Raw genomic sequence first — 17231 nt, 5'->3', positions numbered from 1 at the left:
TCCCAACTCAATATCATTGTCTTCAAGAGAAACAGAGAATCAACCGGCCACAACTGCAGAGTAACTGCTTCAGTGAGAAACCAAAGTACCAGCACCCACTATAGAAAGTGACTCTCTAACTAAGCATTTGGGCAGTGAATAAATTGACTACTTTTTAAAAAAAAATCTTGGCCAAGTTTTAACATATCTGATACTGTAAAGTTTTATTTATTTGTGAGCATGTGTGGGGAAATTGTGTTTTTGTTAAACATTAGAGGGGAGTTTGTCAATTTCCGTATCTTTACCCAATTAAGTGTTAGTAATAAAACTAACTGCTTACTTGTTAACGCAAGGAATCTGGCGAGATTAATTCTTATACCAAAGCTATACACAGCACACAGTTTAAGAGCATAGTGAATTGGCAACATCACATTTTTAAAAAATTCAAACTCTCTGTTATAAATAATCCAGGTATGGGACAAAGAGGAGTCAGCTGATCTCTCCCAATTTGACCATAACAAATGGTTTGCAGGGCTATGGGGAAAAGACAGTGGAGTAGCACTAGCTGATTTGCTCTTGCAGAGAGCCAGCATGGACATGACAGGACAAATGGCATCAATTGGTGTTGTAACCATTCTATGATTCTATCTTGCAATTATTGTACAGGAGACTTACAAACTTCTAAAATCAGATTCAACTGATACATATTCCAATTAAAAATCATAATTTACATAATTATTCAAGAAAGCTCCTTAGACTTAAGCAAGATATCCATAACTTCATCAAGTGAAAAAATGGGAAAAAAGATATGGTCACAATCTGAATTTATATCTAAATTTTAGCTTTTACTCCATTTTGGAAGTCCTAAAACAAAAGATGATCAGAAGGAAACATAATGGAAAGTAGATAAAAACAAAAAAACTGCGGATGCTGGAAATCCAAAACAAAAACAGAATTACCTGGAAAAACTCAGCAGGTCTAGCAGCATCGGCGGAGAAGAAAAGAGTTGACGTTTCGAGTTCTGGACCAGTTCTGTTGAAGGGTCATGAGGACTCGAAACGTCAACTCTTTTCTTCTCCGCCGATGCTGCCAGACATGCTGAGTTTTTCCAGGTAATTCTGTTTTTATAATGGAAATTAGTACCACTCCAAGGGCACTGTCTTTCAACAGCAAGACCATAAACTTATTCAGTCAATAGCTCAAATGCACTGGTATCAGCTTCCTCTGTCTCACCCATCAGATGGAGTGACATAATGTGGTAGTAGTTCACATTATGTTTCTTGTCTTATACATCGTGCCTGGCAAATGGGATCTAACATCTGGGTAAAAGTGCTGTGGCTCAATTAACATATCACACACTGCTTCCCTTGACTGTTTACTAAAAGGTAACAGGCAGTTGCACAGCTTAGGCTTTATTACTAGTTGTGCTGATCTCATCCAAGACAGCAGTGACGATGGTAGAATTATCCTGAAGATCCTTGGGCTAGGAAAGGCTCCTCATCACTACCCAATGATCCCTGCTTGTAAGCATGAACATGTGGATGTCAGGAAGGGGCAGGATTAAATGGAGGTCTGTTCCACCCCCCCAGCTCCCCTCTCCACCCAATAGCAAAGTGATCTGCTACCAACTGCTCTCTAGGTCTAAGATAAAAATGGAGTTACTAGACAGTGCCTGATGCCTTTGGAACTGCAATTATTGAAGTTGTTGCATTCAGGAGAGAAAATTAACCCAGTTGATAATGGATTTCTGACTATGTATTCATCAAAAAACTTAATGAAAATAAGTAGTCACCTTCTTACAAGACACACTTGAATCCATTTGTTAGCACGCTCAATTCTATTTAATATTTACTTTCATGTATTTAAAAAAAGTAAACTGATTATTTAATTTGGCACTGTAGGCTTTATGCATGAGTTAATGCTCTCCTACCCAGGATATGGCTTTAAACTCAATATGCAAATTGTCAATCTGCTGAGATTAGAAGTATTTTCTTCAATGCCAATTCAATGATCCGTGCTCCTAACACAAAAGTTATAACTGAGGGAAGCAAGTTGGAGAATTGGCACGACAGCGGTCTCTCTAATTTGTATTCTGCATGGCCTCTTATTACCTGAAATTGATGAATTTACCACTATACTGTCTGTTGAATAAATTCCTATGATTGAATGTATAAACTCAGCACAACCAAGTGGACTATTTGATATTCATTGAAAACTGGATCAGAGGTACCCTGTAACTATTATATGCAACATGGTTTGAACAAATCATTGGATCTTGGAAAATTGGAAAAACTAAGTGTTTAAATTAGCTACTTACGTCTTGCACATGTTGGAACTGCAGTTGGACTTTGGGAGGGAAAGCTGCTGCCATTCTGTGGGAAAAACAGAAGTCACAACATTCAGAAACACTTGCCTGAAATAGCAAATCTGAAGTGTGGCATTCTAAATTATTGAACTATCTGAAAAGATTTAAAATTTTCTCTGGAGAGCCATCTCAAATTAATTTGTAATCTAAAATCAGAAAATGGTTACTTTTCAATTGCAAAGACGGCATACAATGAAATAATTAAAAAAGGTCAACATTCAGTTTGCTTCAGCGTACCAGACAGAAAAGCCCTAGACTTTTATCAGTAATTTGTGTTGTATTAGCACCAGGAACTTTGATTAAGAACACTGACTGCAATATCCAAGGAAAAACAGAGAAGAGTAACATTGCTACTGCTTTATGTTGTTCAGCAATTTCTGCTGAAAGTATAGGCCGATCATGGGTGAAAAGTCAGACTTAAGTGATATCTACATGTCAAATAATATTCACTTAGACAAAAAAATTAGAAGGCGATGGCACACATGGAATCATACCCTTCAAAAAGTCAATATTTTAATACACTTTAAGGGACAATCTTGCAAATGAATCCCAGTCAAATCTATTTTCTGTCCAAGCTGGATGTTTAATGCTGTGTGCCACATTAGATCCAACATTATAGGATTTAACTTGTGTAAACCAGAGAGCACCAATTAATTTAATCAATCCCAGACTTCTTGAGCAGATTTGGAAACAGGTTACAACAGTGGAAGGTAAGTGCTGTGCCATCAACCAGCAAAGACATGAATTTAAAAAAAGGGATTTAATGGAACTGGAGATATACTTCATTATATGCATCAAGAACTTTCAGATATTTAGGCAAACCTATTTGAATCAGCCTTCAAATTGAACAATTGCTAAAATATAACCAAGGGCCTGAAGAAGTTCATAAGGTTTTGTATACTATTAAACTCATTAAATCTTTTTGGGAAAGTACAACACGAACCTGCTGTTTTTCTGGCAGCGGGACAGAAATCTTGCAGAGATACTCAAACGAGGATTCAGGAAAAAGTTGTTTTCATTCTCTGCACTTTGCTGTAGATCTTTCAGAGAGCTGTCAAATTTTTCTGCAAATTAATAAACCAATTTTAGTGACAAGGAGCTGCAAACAGTTAACAGTTAAAACTCACAGGGGTAAGGAAGTCACATTTTACACAAGTTGTTACCATTAGAAAATTCATTAGCCAAAGCTTCAAAGTTGTGCTTGAGAAATTTTTCCTGATCTGGTGTTTCTGCAGTATGTGACTCATGTGACACCATACAGGACTGCTCCTCCTCCTCCTCCAATCCTGAAGAATGACCATCAGAACTGAGTTGGCCCACAGAGTCAGAATCTAGGGATGGTACACAAAAGATATAGAAAGTACAGTTAGGGTTTACCTCAAGCCTCAATTTTTGTAATGCACTTAGTGGACTTAGTTTGCGAAACATATTATACCCAAACTCATACAATTGGATCTGCTTGACAAAAAACAACCACTTAATATCAGAGACATTTCCAGCACAGGAGGCAGCAATTTGGCCCAACAATTTGGCTCTCTGTGAAGCAAGTCCCATTCCCTCACCATCTCTGCATTCCTGCAAGTTTATTTCCTTCAAGTGCCCATGCAAATTTATTTTGAAATCACTGATCATCACTGCTGCTACAACTCTCATGGGCATCATTACCATTTGCTGCATGAAAAAATTCTCCCACATTCCCCCTCTATCTTTGCCCAAAATTTTAAATCGGTGTCTCCTAAGCCTTATACCATCAGCTAATGGGAATATGTTAGTACTAACTTTTTGCAAAAGCATCAAAAGATTCATGAATTGAGGCAGCCATTCAGCTCATCACGCCTCTGCCAGCACTTTGGAAGACCTATCCAAATAGTCCCATTCCCTGTACTTTCCCAACAGCCCTGGAAGCTTTCTCTTTTCAAGTATTTATCCAATTCCCTCTTGATAATTGTAACTGAATCTGCTTCCACAACCCTTTCCAGGCAGCGTATTCCAAACTACAACTCACTGCATAAAATGTTGTTTTCCTCACGTCACCTTTTGGTTCATTTGCCAAACACCTTAACTTCATGTCACCAGGTTACAGTCCTTTCTGCTACTGGAAGCATTCTAAGTATTAGGGCAGTTGATGATTTTGAACACCTCCAACAAAATTCTTAACCTTCTCCGCTCTAAGGAGAACAAACCCAGTTTCCCATAAGAGCATAAGAAAAAGGAGCTGGACTAGGGCAATTGGTCCTTCGAGCCTGCAACAAGATAATTGCTGATCTTCTACCTCAATGTTACCTTCCTACACTATTCTCACATCCTGTAGTACCCAAAAATCTATGGACCTCTGTCTTGAATGTACTAAAAGACTGAACATCCACAACACTCTGGCGTACAGATTCAGAACCCTCCACATCTCACTCCTAAATGGTCAACACTTTAATCTGAGGCGGTGACCCCATGCTCTAGATTCCCCAGATGGGAAACATTTTCTCAGCAGCTACTCAGTTAAGCCCCTTAAGAAATTTATTCTAATCTCTAAGGAAAATAGACTGGTCTACTTAATCTTACATCAGAACAATCCCTTCAGCCCAAAACTCAATCTGATGAATCATCATTGCACTCCTCTAGGGAAAGTATGTTCTTCCTTAGGCAAGGGGACCAAAAACTGCATACTGTATAACCAATGTCCTGTATAATTTTAGTAAGAGTTTTGTATTCTTATGTGCCAATCCCATTGTGACAAAAGTGGTCATACTATTTGACTTCCTAAATGTTTGATGTACCTGCACTTTAACTTTATGATTTATGTACAAGGACACACAGGTCCCTCTGAATTTTCCAGTCTCTCACCATTTAAAAAAATTCTATATTTTTCCTACCAAAGTGGCTAACTAAATACTTCACCACATTGCATTCAGTCAGCAATGTTTTTACCCACACCCAATCCCTTAGTGGCCTCCTCACTTTACTTTCCTTACTAACTTGGTGCTGTCAGCAAGCCTGGATACTGCCCAAATGCTGATCCTTGCATACTCTGCTAGTTGCAGCCTGCTAATCTGAAAATATTCCATTGACTCCTACAGTTTTGTCCATTAACCTATCCTGAATCAATAGTAATTACTTCCAATCCCATGTGTGTTAACCTTGTGCAAACAACCTCGTGTGGCACCTTGTCGAATGCTTTTTGCAAATCCAAATAAACTACATCTGGTTCCTCCCCTTTTCCACTTTACTAGTTGCATCCTCAAAAATTCATCCTTGATTTTGTTCTCTATGCCTCTATTAATGAAGCCAAGGGTCCCTTATTTTGTGTAGTAATCTTTTAAAAAGTAAGAGCTCATGGTGAATGGTCAACATATTAGCATACATAGAGGATTGGTTAACTCATAGGAAGCAGAGAGTAGGGAATAAATGGGTCATTTTCAGGTTGCAAGCTGGAGCTAATGGAGGAGTGCCACATGGAACAATGCTGGTGCCTCAATTATTTACAATCTATATCAATGACTTGGATGAAGGGCCAAATGTATGGTTTCTAAATTTGCTGATGACACAAAGATAGGCAGGAGACTAAGTTGTGAGGATTTGGCAAAGAGATAGAGGTTAAGTGAATGGGCAACAATTTAGCAGATGAGGTCCAATCTGGGAAAATGTGAACTTGTCCCTTTTGGCAGGAAGAATAGAAAAGCAGTATACTATTTAAACGGAGAGAGATTGCAGAACTGGTACAGAGGGATCTGGGTGTCCTGGTACGCGAATCACAAAAATTAGTATGCAAGTGCAGCAAGTGATTAGGAAGGCAAATGGAATATAATTGTTTATTGCAAGGGGAATGGAACAGAAAAGTAGGGAAGTTTTGCTACAGTTGTACAGGGTGAGATCACATCTGGAGGACTGTGTGTAGTTTGGTCTCCTTACTTAAGTACATAATTGCATTAGAGTTGCATGATATCCAATGGCATTACCATCACTGAATCCTTCACTAACAACATCCTGGGGGGTTACCATTGACCAGAAACTGAGCTGGACCAGTCATATAAATACTGTGGCTACGAGAGCAGGTCCAGAGGCCGGGAATTCTGTAGAGAACAACTTGCCTCCTGACTCCCCAAAGCCTGCCCACAATCTGCAAGGCACAAGTCAGGAGTGTGACGGAATTTCCTCCAGTTACCTGGATGAGTGCAGCTCCAACAACACTCAAGAAGCTCGGCACCATCCAAGACAAAGCAGCCTGCTTGACTGGCATGCTATATACCACCTTCAACATGCACTCCCTCCACCACTGATGCACAGTAGCAGAAGTGTGGACTGTCTACAAAGATGCACTGCAGTAACTCAAGGCTCCTTCAACAGCACCTTCCAAACCTGTGACTTCTACCACCAAGAAGGGCAAGTGCGGTGAAACTGCATAGTAAAACTACAAGCTGCATGTTCCTCTCCAAGCCACACACCATCCTGATTTGTAACTATATTGTTGTTCCTTCACTGTCACTGGGTCAAAATCCTAGAACTCCCTCCCTAACAGCATTGTGGGTGCACCTGCACAACATGGACTGCAGTGGTTCAAGGAGGCAGCTCACCATCACTTTATCAAAAGGCAATCAGGGTTGGGCAACAAAAATGCTGGCCCAGCCTGTGACATCTTGTTCTGTGAAAGAATTTTTAAAAAGGGAAAAAGAAACAGTTCAGAGAAAGTTCACTTGACTGATTCCTGGGATGAAGGGGTTATCTTATGAGGAAAGGTTGGGCTTGTGTCCATTGGAGTTTCGAAGAATAAGAAATGATCTTACTGAAACAAAAGACCTGAGGGGACTTGACAGGGTGGATGTTGAAAGGGTGTTTCCCCTTATGAGGGAGACTAGAACTCAGGGACACAATTTAAAAATAAGGGGTCTCTCATTTAAGTTGGAAAGTTTTTCTCAGTGGGTTGTTAGTCTGCAGAATTCTTTCCCAGAAAATATTTTTAAGGCTATGTTAGATGGATTCTTGACTGACAAGAGAGTCAAAAAGTAAAGGGAAAGTAGAGTTGAGGCCACAATCAGTTATGATTTTATCAAATGGTGGAACAGGCTCAAGGGGCTGAATGGCCCACCCCTGCTCCCAATTCTTATGTAAAAGAGCCTTTTCAATTTAGGACGTTAGCTTCAAAGATTTGTGTACATATAACCTCAGGTGTCTCCGTTTCTGCACTCCCTTTAAAATTGAACCATTTAGTTTACAAGACCACAAGAAATTGGAGCAGGAGTAGACACACAGCCCATCAAGCCTGCTCTGCCATTCAATAAGAACACGGCTGATCTTGGGATTCAAATCTATTTTCTCACCCTCGCCCCATATCTCTTGATTCTGAGACACCAAAAATCTGTCTATCAATCTTAAATATATTCAACGATGGAGCACCCACAACGCTCAGGGATGGAGAATTCCAAGATTCACAACCCTTTTGAGTGCAATAATTTCTTCTCACCTCAGTCCTAAATGATCAGCCACTTATCCTGAAATTGTGCCCACCTGTCTTAAATTCTCTGACCAACAGAAACATTCTCTCAGTGTCCACCCTATTAAGCCCTTTCAGAATTTTGTAGCTTTTGAATGAGATTGTCTCTCATTCTTCTAAATTCTAGAGAATATAAGCCCCATTTACTCAGCCTCTCATCATAAGACGACCCCCTCAACCCAGGGAGGAATTTAGTGAACCTTCGCTGGTACCGTCTCTAATATAATAAATATCCTTTCTTAAATGTGGAGACCAAAACCGTACACTGTACTCCAGGTGCGGTCTCACCAAAACCCTGTACAACTATAACAATTCTTCTTTGTTCTTGTACTCTAATCTCTTTGCAATAAAAGCCAGCACACCATTTGCCTTCCTATTTGCTTGCTGCACCTGCATGCTAATTTTGTGTTCCATGTACAAGCACACCCAAGTCTCTTTGAACATCAACATTTATAAATTTCACACTTTTTGAAAAATATTCTGCTTTTTTATTCTTATGGACCAAGTGAATAATTTCACCCTTCCTAACATTATACGCCATCTACATCTCGTTGCCCACTCTCTTAACCTGTTTACATCTCTTTGAAGCCTCTGTGTCCTCCCCACAGCTTACCTTTCCACCTAACTTGGTATCAGCAGCAAACTTAGATACATATCTGAGTCATTAATATAGACTGTAAATAGCCAGGGCAACAGCACTGATCCTTGCAGCTCTCCACTACTCACTGACTGACAACTTGAAAAAGCCCAATTCATGCCCATTGTTTTCAATCCTCTTTCCATGCTAATATAAAACCTCTAACTTCATAAGCCCTTATCTTGCTCAATAACCTTTTGTGTGGCAGGTCAGAAGATTGGACGGGATATAAAAAACAGAATGACAAAAAGATTAATAATGAGGGAAGAATTATAGCATGAGAGAAAGATAATTCGAAATATAAAGACAGATGTAAGAGTTTCTATAAAAGAGTTAACCAAGTAAGCGTTGGTTCCTATAGAAAGTGAGTCTGGGGAATTCATAATGGAAAATAAGGGGATGGCAGATGAATTGAATACTTTGCATGAGCCTTCACTATAAAAGTATACAAATAACATCCCAGAAATAGCTGTAAATCAGGAAATGCAAGGGAGGGAATGACTCAGGAAATCTGCAATCACCAGGGAAGTGGTGCTTAACAAATGGTTGGAGTGGCGGGCTGACAAAGCCCCAGGTCCTGATGGACTTCATCCTAGGGTCTTGAAAGAAGTGGCTAGTGAAATAGTTTGATGTGTTGATTTTAATTTTCCAAAATTCACTAGATGCAGGGGGGGATTCCATTAGATTGGAAAATAGCAAATGTCACTCCTTTATTCAAGAAGAGAGGGGGACAAAGCAGAAAACTACAGGACATTTAGCTTAACATCTGCCATCAGGCAAATGTTAGAAGCTATTATTAGAGATGCTATGGCAAGGCACTTAGAAAAATTCAAGGCAATCGGGCAGAGTCAACATGGTGTTGTAAATCATATTTAACCAATTTATTGGCGTTCTTTGAAGGAGTCATATGTGCTGTGGATAAAGGGGAATGGATGGATGTTCTGCATATAGGTTTCCAGATGGCATTGATATGGTGCCATATCAAAGGTTATTGTGGAATAAAAGCTCACAGCGTAGGGGGTAACATATGGCATGGATAAAAGATTGGCTCGCTAACAGTAAACAGGGTCTTTTCTCATTGGCAATATGTGATGAATGGTGACGAATGCTGGGGCCTCAACTTTTTAAAATCTATATAAATGACTTGGATGAGGAGACCAGCAGTATGGTTCCTAAATCTGCTGATGACACGAAGATAGGTTGGAAAATAAGTTGTGAAGAGGACATAAGGAGGCTACAAAGTGACTTAAATAGGTTAAGTGAGTGGACAAAGATCTGGCAGATGAAGTATAATGTGAAATTGTCCATTTTGGTAGGAAGAGAAAAAAAGCATATTATCTAAATGGTGAAAGATTGCAGAACTCAGACGAAGAGGGATCTGGGTGTCCTAGTGCATGAATCACAAAAGGCTAGTATGCAGGTACAGTAAGTAATTAGGAAAGCTCATAGAATGTTATTGTTTATTGCGAGGGGAATGGAATTTAAAAGTAGGGAGGTTATGCTTCAGGGGAGGCTGTGGCATAGTTGCTGGACTAGTAATCCAGAGACCCAAGGTAATGCTCTGGGAACCCAGGTTCAAATCCTGCCACAGAAGATGATGGAATTTGAATTAAATAAAAATATGGAATTAATTATGACCATGAAACCACTGTCTGTTGTTGTAAAAACCCATCTGGTTCACCAACGTCCTCTAGGGAAGGAAATCTTCTGTCCTTACCTGATCTGGCCTACATGTGACTCCAGACCCACAACAATGTGGTTGACTCTTAAATGCCCTCTTAACTAGGGCAATTAGGGTTGGGCAATAAATGCTGGCTTAGCCAGTGATGCCCACATCCCATGAACGAATAATAAAATTGTACAGGACATCTGGAGTACTGTGTACAGTATTGGTCTCCTTATTTAAGGGTGTAAATGCATTAGCAATTCAGGAAATAAACTAATACCTAGAATGGGCGGGTTGTCTTAGGAGGAAAGGTGGTCAGGCTAGGCTTGTATCCGTTGAGGTTTAGAAGTGCAAGAGGTGACTTGATTAAAACCTTTAAGATCCTGAGGGGTCTTGACAGGGTCGATGTGGAGAGGATGTTGCCTCCTGTGGGAGAATCTAGGGGTCACTTTAAAAATAAGGGGTCACCCGTTTAGGACAGATGAGGAGAAATTTTTTCCTCGGAGGGTAGGGTGTTTTTGGAACACACTTCCTCAAAAGGCAGTGGAAGCAGAATCCTGGAATATTTTAAGGCAGAGGTATATAGACTCCTGATAGGCAAGGGGGGGGGGGTGAAAGCTCAGGGGAAGCATGAATGTGGAATTGAGGTTGAAATCACATCAGCTGTGATCTTATTGAATGGTGGAGCAGGCTTGAAGGGCCTGCTCCTAATTTGTACGTTAGTGTGGCACCTTATCAAATACCTTTTGGAAATCCAGGTATTCGAAATCTATTGGCTCCCTTTTATCTACCCTACTAGTTACATTCTCAAATACACTAATAAATTTGTCAAACAGTATTTCCCTTTAATAATAAAAACTAGTAAGGCTGGAAAAAGTCAGCAGCTCTATGAAGAGTCATATTGAACTCAAAACTTTAACTCTGTTTCTCTCTCCATAGATGCTGCGCCAAACCAGAGTTTTTCCAGCTTTTTTGTTTTTATTTCAGATCTCCAGCATCCACAGTATTTTGGTTTTATTTCCCTTTAGTAAGAACCATGTTGACTTTTCTAAGTGCATTAAGACTTCCTTAATGATAGGTGGTAGCATTTTCCCAACAACTGATGTCAGGCCTGTAGTTCATGGTTTCTCTCTCCTTTCTTGAAAAGTGGTGCAACACATGCCAACTTCCAATCTCATGGGACTGCTCCTGAATCTAAAGGAATTTTTGAGAATTATAGCCAGCACATCCACCATCTCTGCAGCTCTCTTTTAGAACCCCAAGGTGTAGGCCACCAAGACCCAGGGATTTGTCAGAATTTAGTCCAAGTTTCTCCAATACTTTATCTCTGCTGATATTAATTTCCCCACTTTTTAGCCTTTTGGATAGTGTCTATTTTTGGTATGGAACTTGTACATAAGAACATAAGAAATAGGAGCAGGAGTAAGCCATTTGGCACCTCAAGCCTTCGCCACCATTCAATAAGATCATGGTTGATCTGCCCCAGGTCTTAACTCCTCTTTCGTGCCACTCGTCATAGCCCTGAACTTCCCTATATTTCAAAAATCTATTACTTCCTCTTTAAATACTTTCAGTGATCTAGCCTCCACAACTCTCTGGGGGTAGAGAATTCCAGACATTCACTACCCTCAGAGAAGAAATTCCTTCGCATCTCAGTTTTAAATGTCCGTCCCCTTATTCTGTAACTATGTCCTCCAGTTAGAGGTTCCCCCACTAGTGGAAATATCTTCTCAACATCCACCCTCTTAAGCCCCCTCAGAACCTTGTACGTTTCAATAAGATCACCCCTCATTCTTGTAAACTGTAATGAATAAAGCCTAACCTGTTTAGCCGTTCCTGATAAGTCAACCCCTTCCTCCCAGGAATCAGCCTAGTGAATTTCTTTTGAACTGCCTCATATGCCAGTATGTCCTTTCTTAAATACGGGGACTAAAACTGTACACAGTACTCCAGGTGCAGTATCACCAACACCCTGTACAATTATAACAAGAATTCCCTATTTTTTTTTAAACTCCAGCCCCCTAGCAATACAGACCAAAATTCCATTTGCTTTCTTAATTACTTGCTGCACCTGCATGCTAATGTTTTGTGCAAAAGAACACCCAGATCCCTCTGTGCTGCACTTTTTTGGAGTCTCCCTCCATTGAAATAATAGTCTGCCTTTTGATTCTTCTTATCAAAGTGCATGACCTCACATTTTCCTACATTAAGCTCCATCTGCCAAGTTTTTGCCCACTCATTCAACCTATCTATATCCCCTTGCAGACTCCTTTTGTCCTCATCACAACATGCCTTCTCATCTATTTTTATATCAGCAGCAAATTTGGATACATTACACTCTGCCCCCTCCTCCAAGTCATTAATGTAGTTAATACTACTTCCTTCTTTACTGCTACACTGGCAGCCACCTCTTCACAAGTGAAGACAGGTGCAAAGTACGGATTTAGTACCTTAGCAAATCTCACCCATGTAGGGTGCTTTTCCACGCCACATGCTGCAAAGTTGCACAAATTTGTCCTGGTAATGCAAACAGCCCTTTCAATGTCATTTTGCCCACCTTGATCTGTGACCTAAATACCTTGGAAAAATAGTTCCAGAAATGGAAGTTCAAGTCAAACCCCAACAAAACAACAATTACTTCATTCCATCTGAACAACAGAAAGTGAAATCCTGCAGCAATAGTGCACGACTGACCCCACCTATCTCGGAGCGAAGCTGTAATGGCCGCTATCTTTTTCCAGTGGTCAAGAGGCAGGCAAGGGTCAATCTGCTCCAGAAATTGGTCCAAAGTACGATGCAGCTGTGCTCACATCAGCTACTCTGTAGTCGTAAGCATGCTCAACTTGATGTCCAATTGAACGCTGCAATATAGTGCATCACTAGAACCCTCAGGTGACTCCAATAACCTGGCTGCCAAGGATGTCATACGCCACTCCCTTATTTGTCAGGATAATGCAATCCTCTGGGAAGTCCATGAATCGAGGAAAACTCATCTCCCAATCCATCAGAACCTCAGCACACCTTGAAGGCATGCAAGATCTTTTATACCCATGCACTTAACCTTCAACAATGCAACCTTGAAGAAGCTTGGAAAGTCAAATGGTGTTCACAAGAAGTCACAAAGACATTGTGTGGAAGCCCTGATGCAGAGGATTTGAGCTTGTGCAAAGTTCACTGGCAGCCCTAAACCACATCTTACAAACCATGGCAGATATGGATACTTGATACACAATTGGAAAATTAAAAACTCTCCAGTGTGTGACTGTGCTCACTCAGAAACTTCATAAAATTGAAGGATGCATCGCAGTGATACACTGTGGGAAGATGCTGGCGTAGTGGTAAAACAATGGGCTAGTAATCCAGAGGCCCAGGCTAATGCTGAGGCTATGGGCTCATATCTTACCATGGCAGCTGGTAGAATTTAAATTCAACTAAATAAAATCTACAATTGAAAGTTAGTCTCTGTAACCAGGGAGGCACAGACTCAAGGCTAGAAGGCAGTAAGTAAGTGAACAGTTTTGATTCCAACTACCTCAGGAGGATGCTGAATTTCTGGAGCAGGGAGGTGGAAGTAGATATCATTAGTAGATTCAGTAGCAAGCAGAACAGATATTTGGCAAAAGAGGGAACTTTGAATACAAGATTTTTTAAAAAGTTTATAAACACCATGTTCCCATATACCTCCAGAAATCACCAGGGTGTAAATAAATGCAACACTAAGTTTGTAGAGTTTTTGCAGAATCTACTTGGAAAAAAAAAAGTAATTTTTTTTGTTAAGAAACAGTGAGTATGTGAAGACTATGTGGAGAAAAATGCGACTATTCATGGCAAGCCAAGCAGCTGCCACTCTGAAGGGATTACTGAGCCCAACAGGATGTGCAAACCAAGCTTAGATAGGTGAAATGACAAGAGTATTGAAACACAAGAGGAACAACTACTGATGTTCAATCAACCTAATTATTGTCCTTTTAGAAATACATTTGACTGTATACCATACGATCCTTAGTACAATTCAACTGTGTAATATTGGTTGCAGTATTATTAGTTTTAGTTTTATTAACATTAGTACATTTACTCTGTCCTGCTCTACTTACTACCTTCTCAAAAAGAAAAAAAGGTGCTTTCAGGGATTTCTCACCATCCTGTTGTTGTTCACTGGAGGTGTGGCTGCTGCCCGAATCCATTGAGTAGGCACTGTCGGGACTGCTCTCCACCGAATGCACAACCTTCCATTCAGACTCACTCTCCGGTAGTTTCTTTGGAGGCTCTTTTACTTGATAATCACTGGTGTGAAATGAGAGATATAGTCATTGTACAATCAGGACAAGCTGCTTGGGTCTTTAAATTGTTCAGCATGTATGCTGGAACTTGACAGTGTAGGAACTTACTAAATGTTGGGATTACAAAATAACGGCTCATGCATAACTTTCATTCCTTCTTACTTTACAACTGCTTATGCTGCACCAAAACAATGCTTTCCATAACCAGATGCAAGGATAAGTGCCTACAGTGACTTATCGCGATTGTTTTCCCCTGTTGGAGGTAGAGGGATGCTTGCTTTTGTTTAGCAGCTGCTTTCAACAGTCTACACAAATTGATAGGCTATTGGTAAACCCTAAATCTGTTCCCCAGTGACAATCCATTTTATTAAAATATGAATTTTAGATGGGGAAGCTGAGTCATTAGCCTACAATGCGGTTTGTATTGCATATAATAAATGCTGGACATTATAAAGCAGATTAGATGCAGAAATACATTAGTTTAAAGTTCAACCAGTTCTATAGAGGAGGAGTTCATTTTCTATGTCAGAAAGCAATTTTTGTATATTTAATATTGATGAATACATACTTTTCTGTGCTGGTAGAATGATCATCATTCTGCATGGGATAAAACATTGGTGCACTTAGTTCAATTTCTGGAGTATCCATCTCCTGGGAAAATGTATTGTCTGTAATCTCCAGGCAAATAGAGCTTGGCCTTCCCGCAGACTCTTTTGACAGAAGGCTGGGAGATAGCTCCATCTAAAGCAATAAAGTTCTTATATTATATAGAAAGTCCAAAATAGTCTTAACCTTGAAGCATGTTACTGTTTTGCTGCAAAACGTTCATATAAAATGTTAAAATATCAAAACATTGTTTCAAAGAATGAAACGGTACCAATTCATCCTATAATTTCTTCAGAGCCTTTCTAATATTGGCCATTTTAGAAGATGAATGTTGCAAGTCAAGACTAAATGCTTCCTCAACAAAACTGATGAGGAAAGAGGAAGACCCAAGGGCATAACCTCAGAGTAAAGGGAAGACCTTTTAGAACAGAGATGAGGAGAAACGTCTTTAGCCAGAGAGTGGTGAATCTATGGAATTCATTGCCACAGAAGGCTGTGGAGGCCAGGTTATTGAGTGCATTTAAGACCGAGATAGATAGGTTCTTGATTGGTAAGGGGATCAAAGGTTACGGGGAGAAGGCAGGAGAATAGGGTTGAGAAACTTATTAGCCTTGATTGAATGGCGGAGCAGACTCGATGGGCCGAATGGCCTAATTTCTGCTCCTATGTCTTATGGTCTAAGACATTACCCTGTGCAATGCACACATATCTAAGGGCTGGTTACAAAGGAGGTTTCTACCTCAATTATGCTGACACTGCTAACTCGACTGGTTCAACTGTTCTATTTAAATTTACCATGGAGTCAGCATGTGAACCTAGATTTCGGGCTATTAGAAAGCTTTTTGTCTCTAGAAAGAAAATGGTTCATAGAATTAGAGAGAAATTCAAACAAACAGGTCATTACTTTTTTTTAATATAAAAAGCAACTAACATTCCATAACCATTTGTAAGCAGCAGATACTTTGCCACTAATCTCAAGCAGCTTAAAATGTGTGTTCTAAAGCACAATCGTTCCACGATTCATAGAAATATTTATAGTGAAACCCAAATTTCCAGTCCTTCACCCAGAGGGTTTTGTATAAATAAAAACAAAATACTGCGGATGCTGGAGATCAGGTCTGAAATAAGAACAAAGTGCTGGAAAAACTCAGCAGGTCTAGCAGCATCTGTGGGGAAAGAGAGAAATAGTTAATTTTGAGTCCAATTATATAGAACCAAGTTCTTCTTAGGAACCAAAGTTTGTATAAATATCTTGTACATTGAAATTTTGACAGATATCAATCTACCAAAACAATTAAATGCACTTAAACAGTGCTGCTTCTCTATCATTGCCTGCAGGACTCCTGAAGCCATTTCATTTAATGCAATTCTTCAATCTACTTTAGAATTTGCTCTCAGCTTATGTATAAAAAATGAACACATGAAGTTGTTCAAACCCTCCCAGCATATCAATGTGAAACTTGTAATATAACAATTTCTGTAGGGAAAGCTTCTAACCATACATTATGGTTTGCTGTACGATAGTCAAGATCTCTGGCAGTCTACTTTAAAACACATTGTTTACATCCTCTGGGAGGATAGTAGAGAATATGCAAGCCTACAATCAGCAGTCTCTTTGCATTATTGTATTAAGCATATCAATTACACTTTAATAGTGTATGCTGTCAATGTATAAATAATAATCACTGTATGGCAATCACCTTGTTAAAGACAATTGCTAGTTAAACAGGCGATGGGCATTGATTATCCCATCAAAACAGAATAAAAAGATACAGCTGGAACACTTTGGGTGGAAGCTATTTGGAAGTCAGTAACACTGAGGAGCTGCCTTGAAAATAAACCAGCTTGAATCAAAAGGCCAGCCTGGATTAATTCTTCCACCACAACCTCTAATTGTGATTAATATATGCCTTAGTCCAAGCTTAATGGGAAAGCTAGTTCCACATTAACATTTGCTCAGTTACCAATTTCTCTGGGCACCCAATATAACTTTATAATTGCGCCAAGAGGCTACCTAGAATGGGAAGTTGCTCCCATCTCTGTTATTGCTGTTGTGAAGTAGTCTACATGATGTGGCTGCCTGAAAACTTTCAAAGATTTTCCTTTTCCCCAACTCACAGGCAGAAAGATACAAACAACTACCGGATCTTCACTTGATTACATATCCCTATTCTTCATTTACTGGTGGCGTGGTGTATCTTCTCAAGAGAGACTGT

General features: G+C 39.8%; 1 protein-coding gene across 4 annotated transcripts in view; it reads right to left on the bottom strand.

Annotated features, from left to right (window-relative positions):
* The window catches only part of LOC121272697 (mitogen-activated protein kinase-binding protein 1-like), a 140833-nt gene that overhangs the window by 15240 nt on the left and 108362 nt on the right, over positions 1 to 17231 (bottom strand). For 3 of the 4 annotated variants that reach the window (XM_041179435.1, XM_041179433.1, XM_041179432.1), the window contains exons 23-27: positions 14978 to 15150; positions 14268 to 14413; positions 3508 to 3675; positions 3288 to 3408; positions 2297 to 2351 (exon numbers count right to left, since the gene is read on the bottom strand). In XM_041179435.1, the coding sequence (XP_041035369.1) occupies positions 2297 to 2351; positions 3288 to 3408; positions 3508 to 3675; positions 14268 to 14413; positions 14978 to 15150 (663 nt within the window). The remainder of the gene's footprint in view (positions 1 to 2296; positions 2352 to 3287; positions 3409 to 3507; positions 3676 to 14267; positions 14414 to 14977; positions 15151 to 17231) is intronic. The other variant, XM_041179434.1, reaches the window with a different exon arrangement.

This window comes from Carcharodon carcharias, chromosome 34 (assembly GCF_017639515.1).
Source record: "Carcharodon carcharias isolate sCarCar2 chromosome 34, sCarCar2.pri, whole genome shotgun sequence".
Lineage (NCBI taxonomy): Eukaryota > Metazoa > Chordata > Chondrichthyes > Lamniformes > Lamnidae > Carcharodon > Carcharodon carcharias.
Note: the sequence above shows the minus strand (reverse complement) of the source record. Positions and strands in the feature narration are given on the sequence as shown.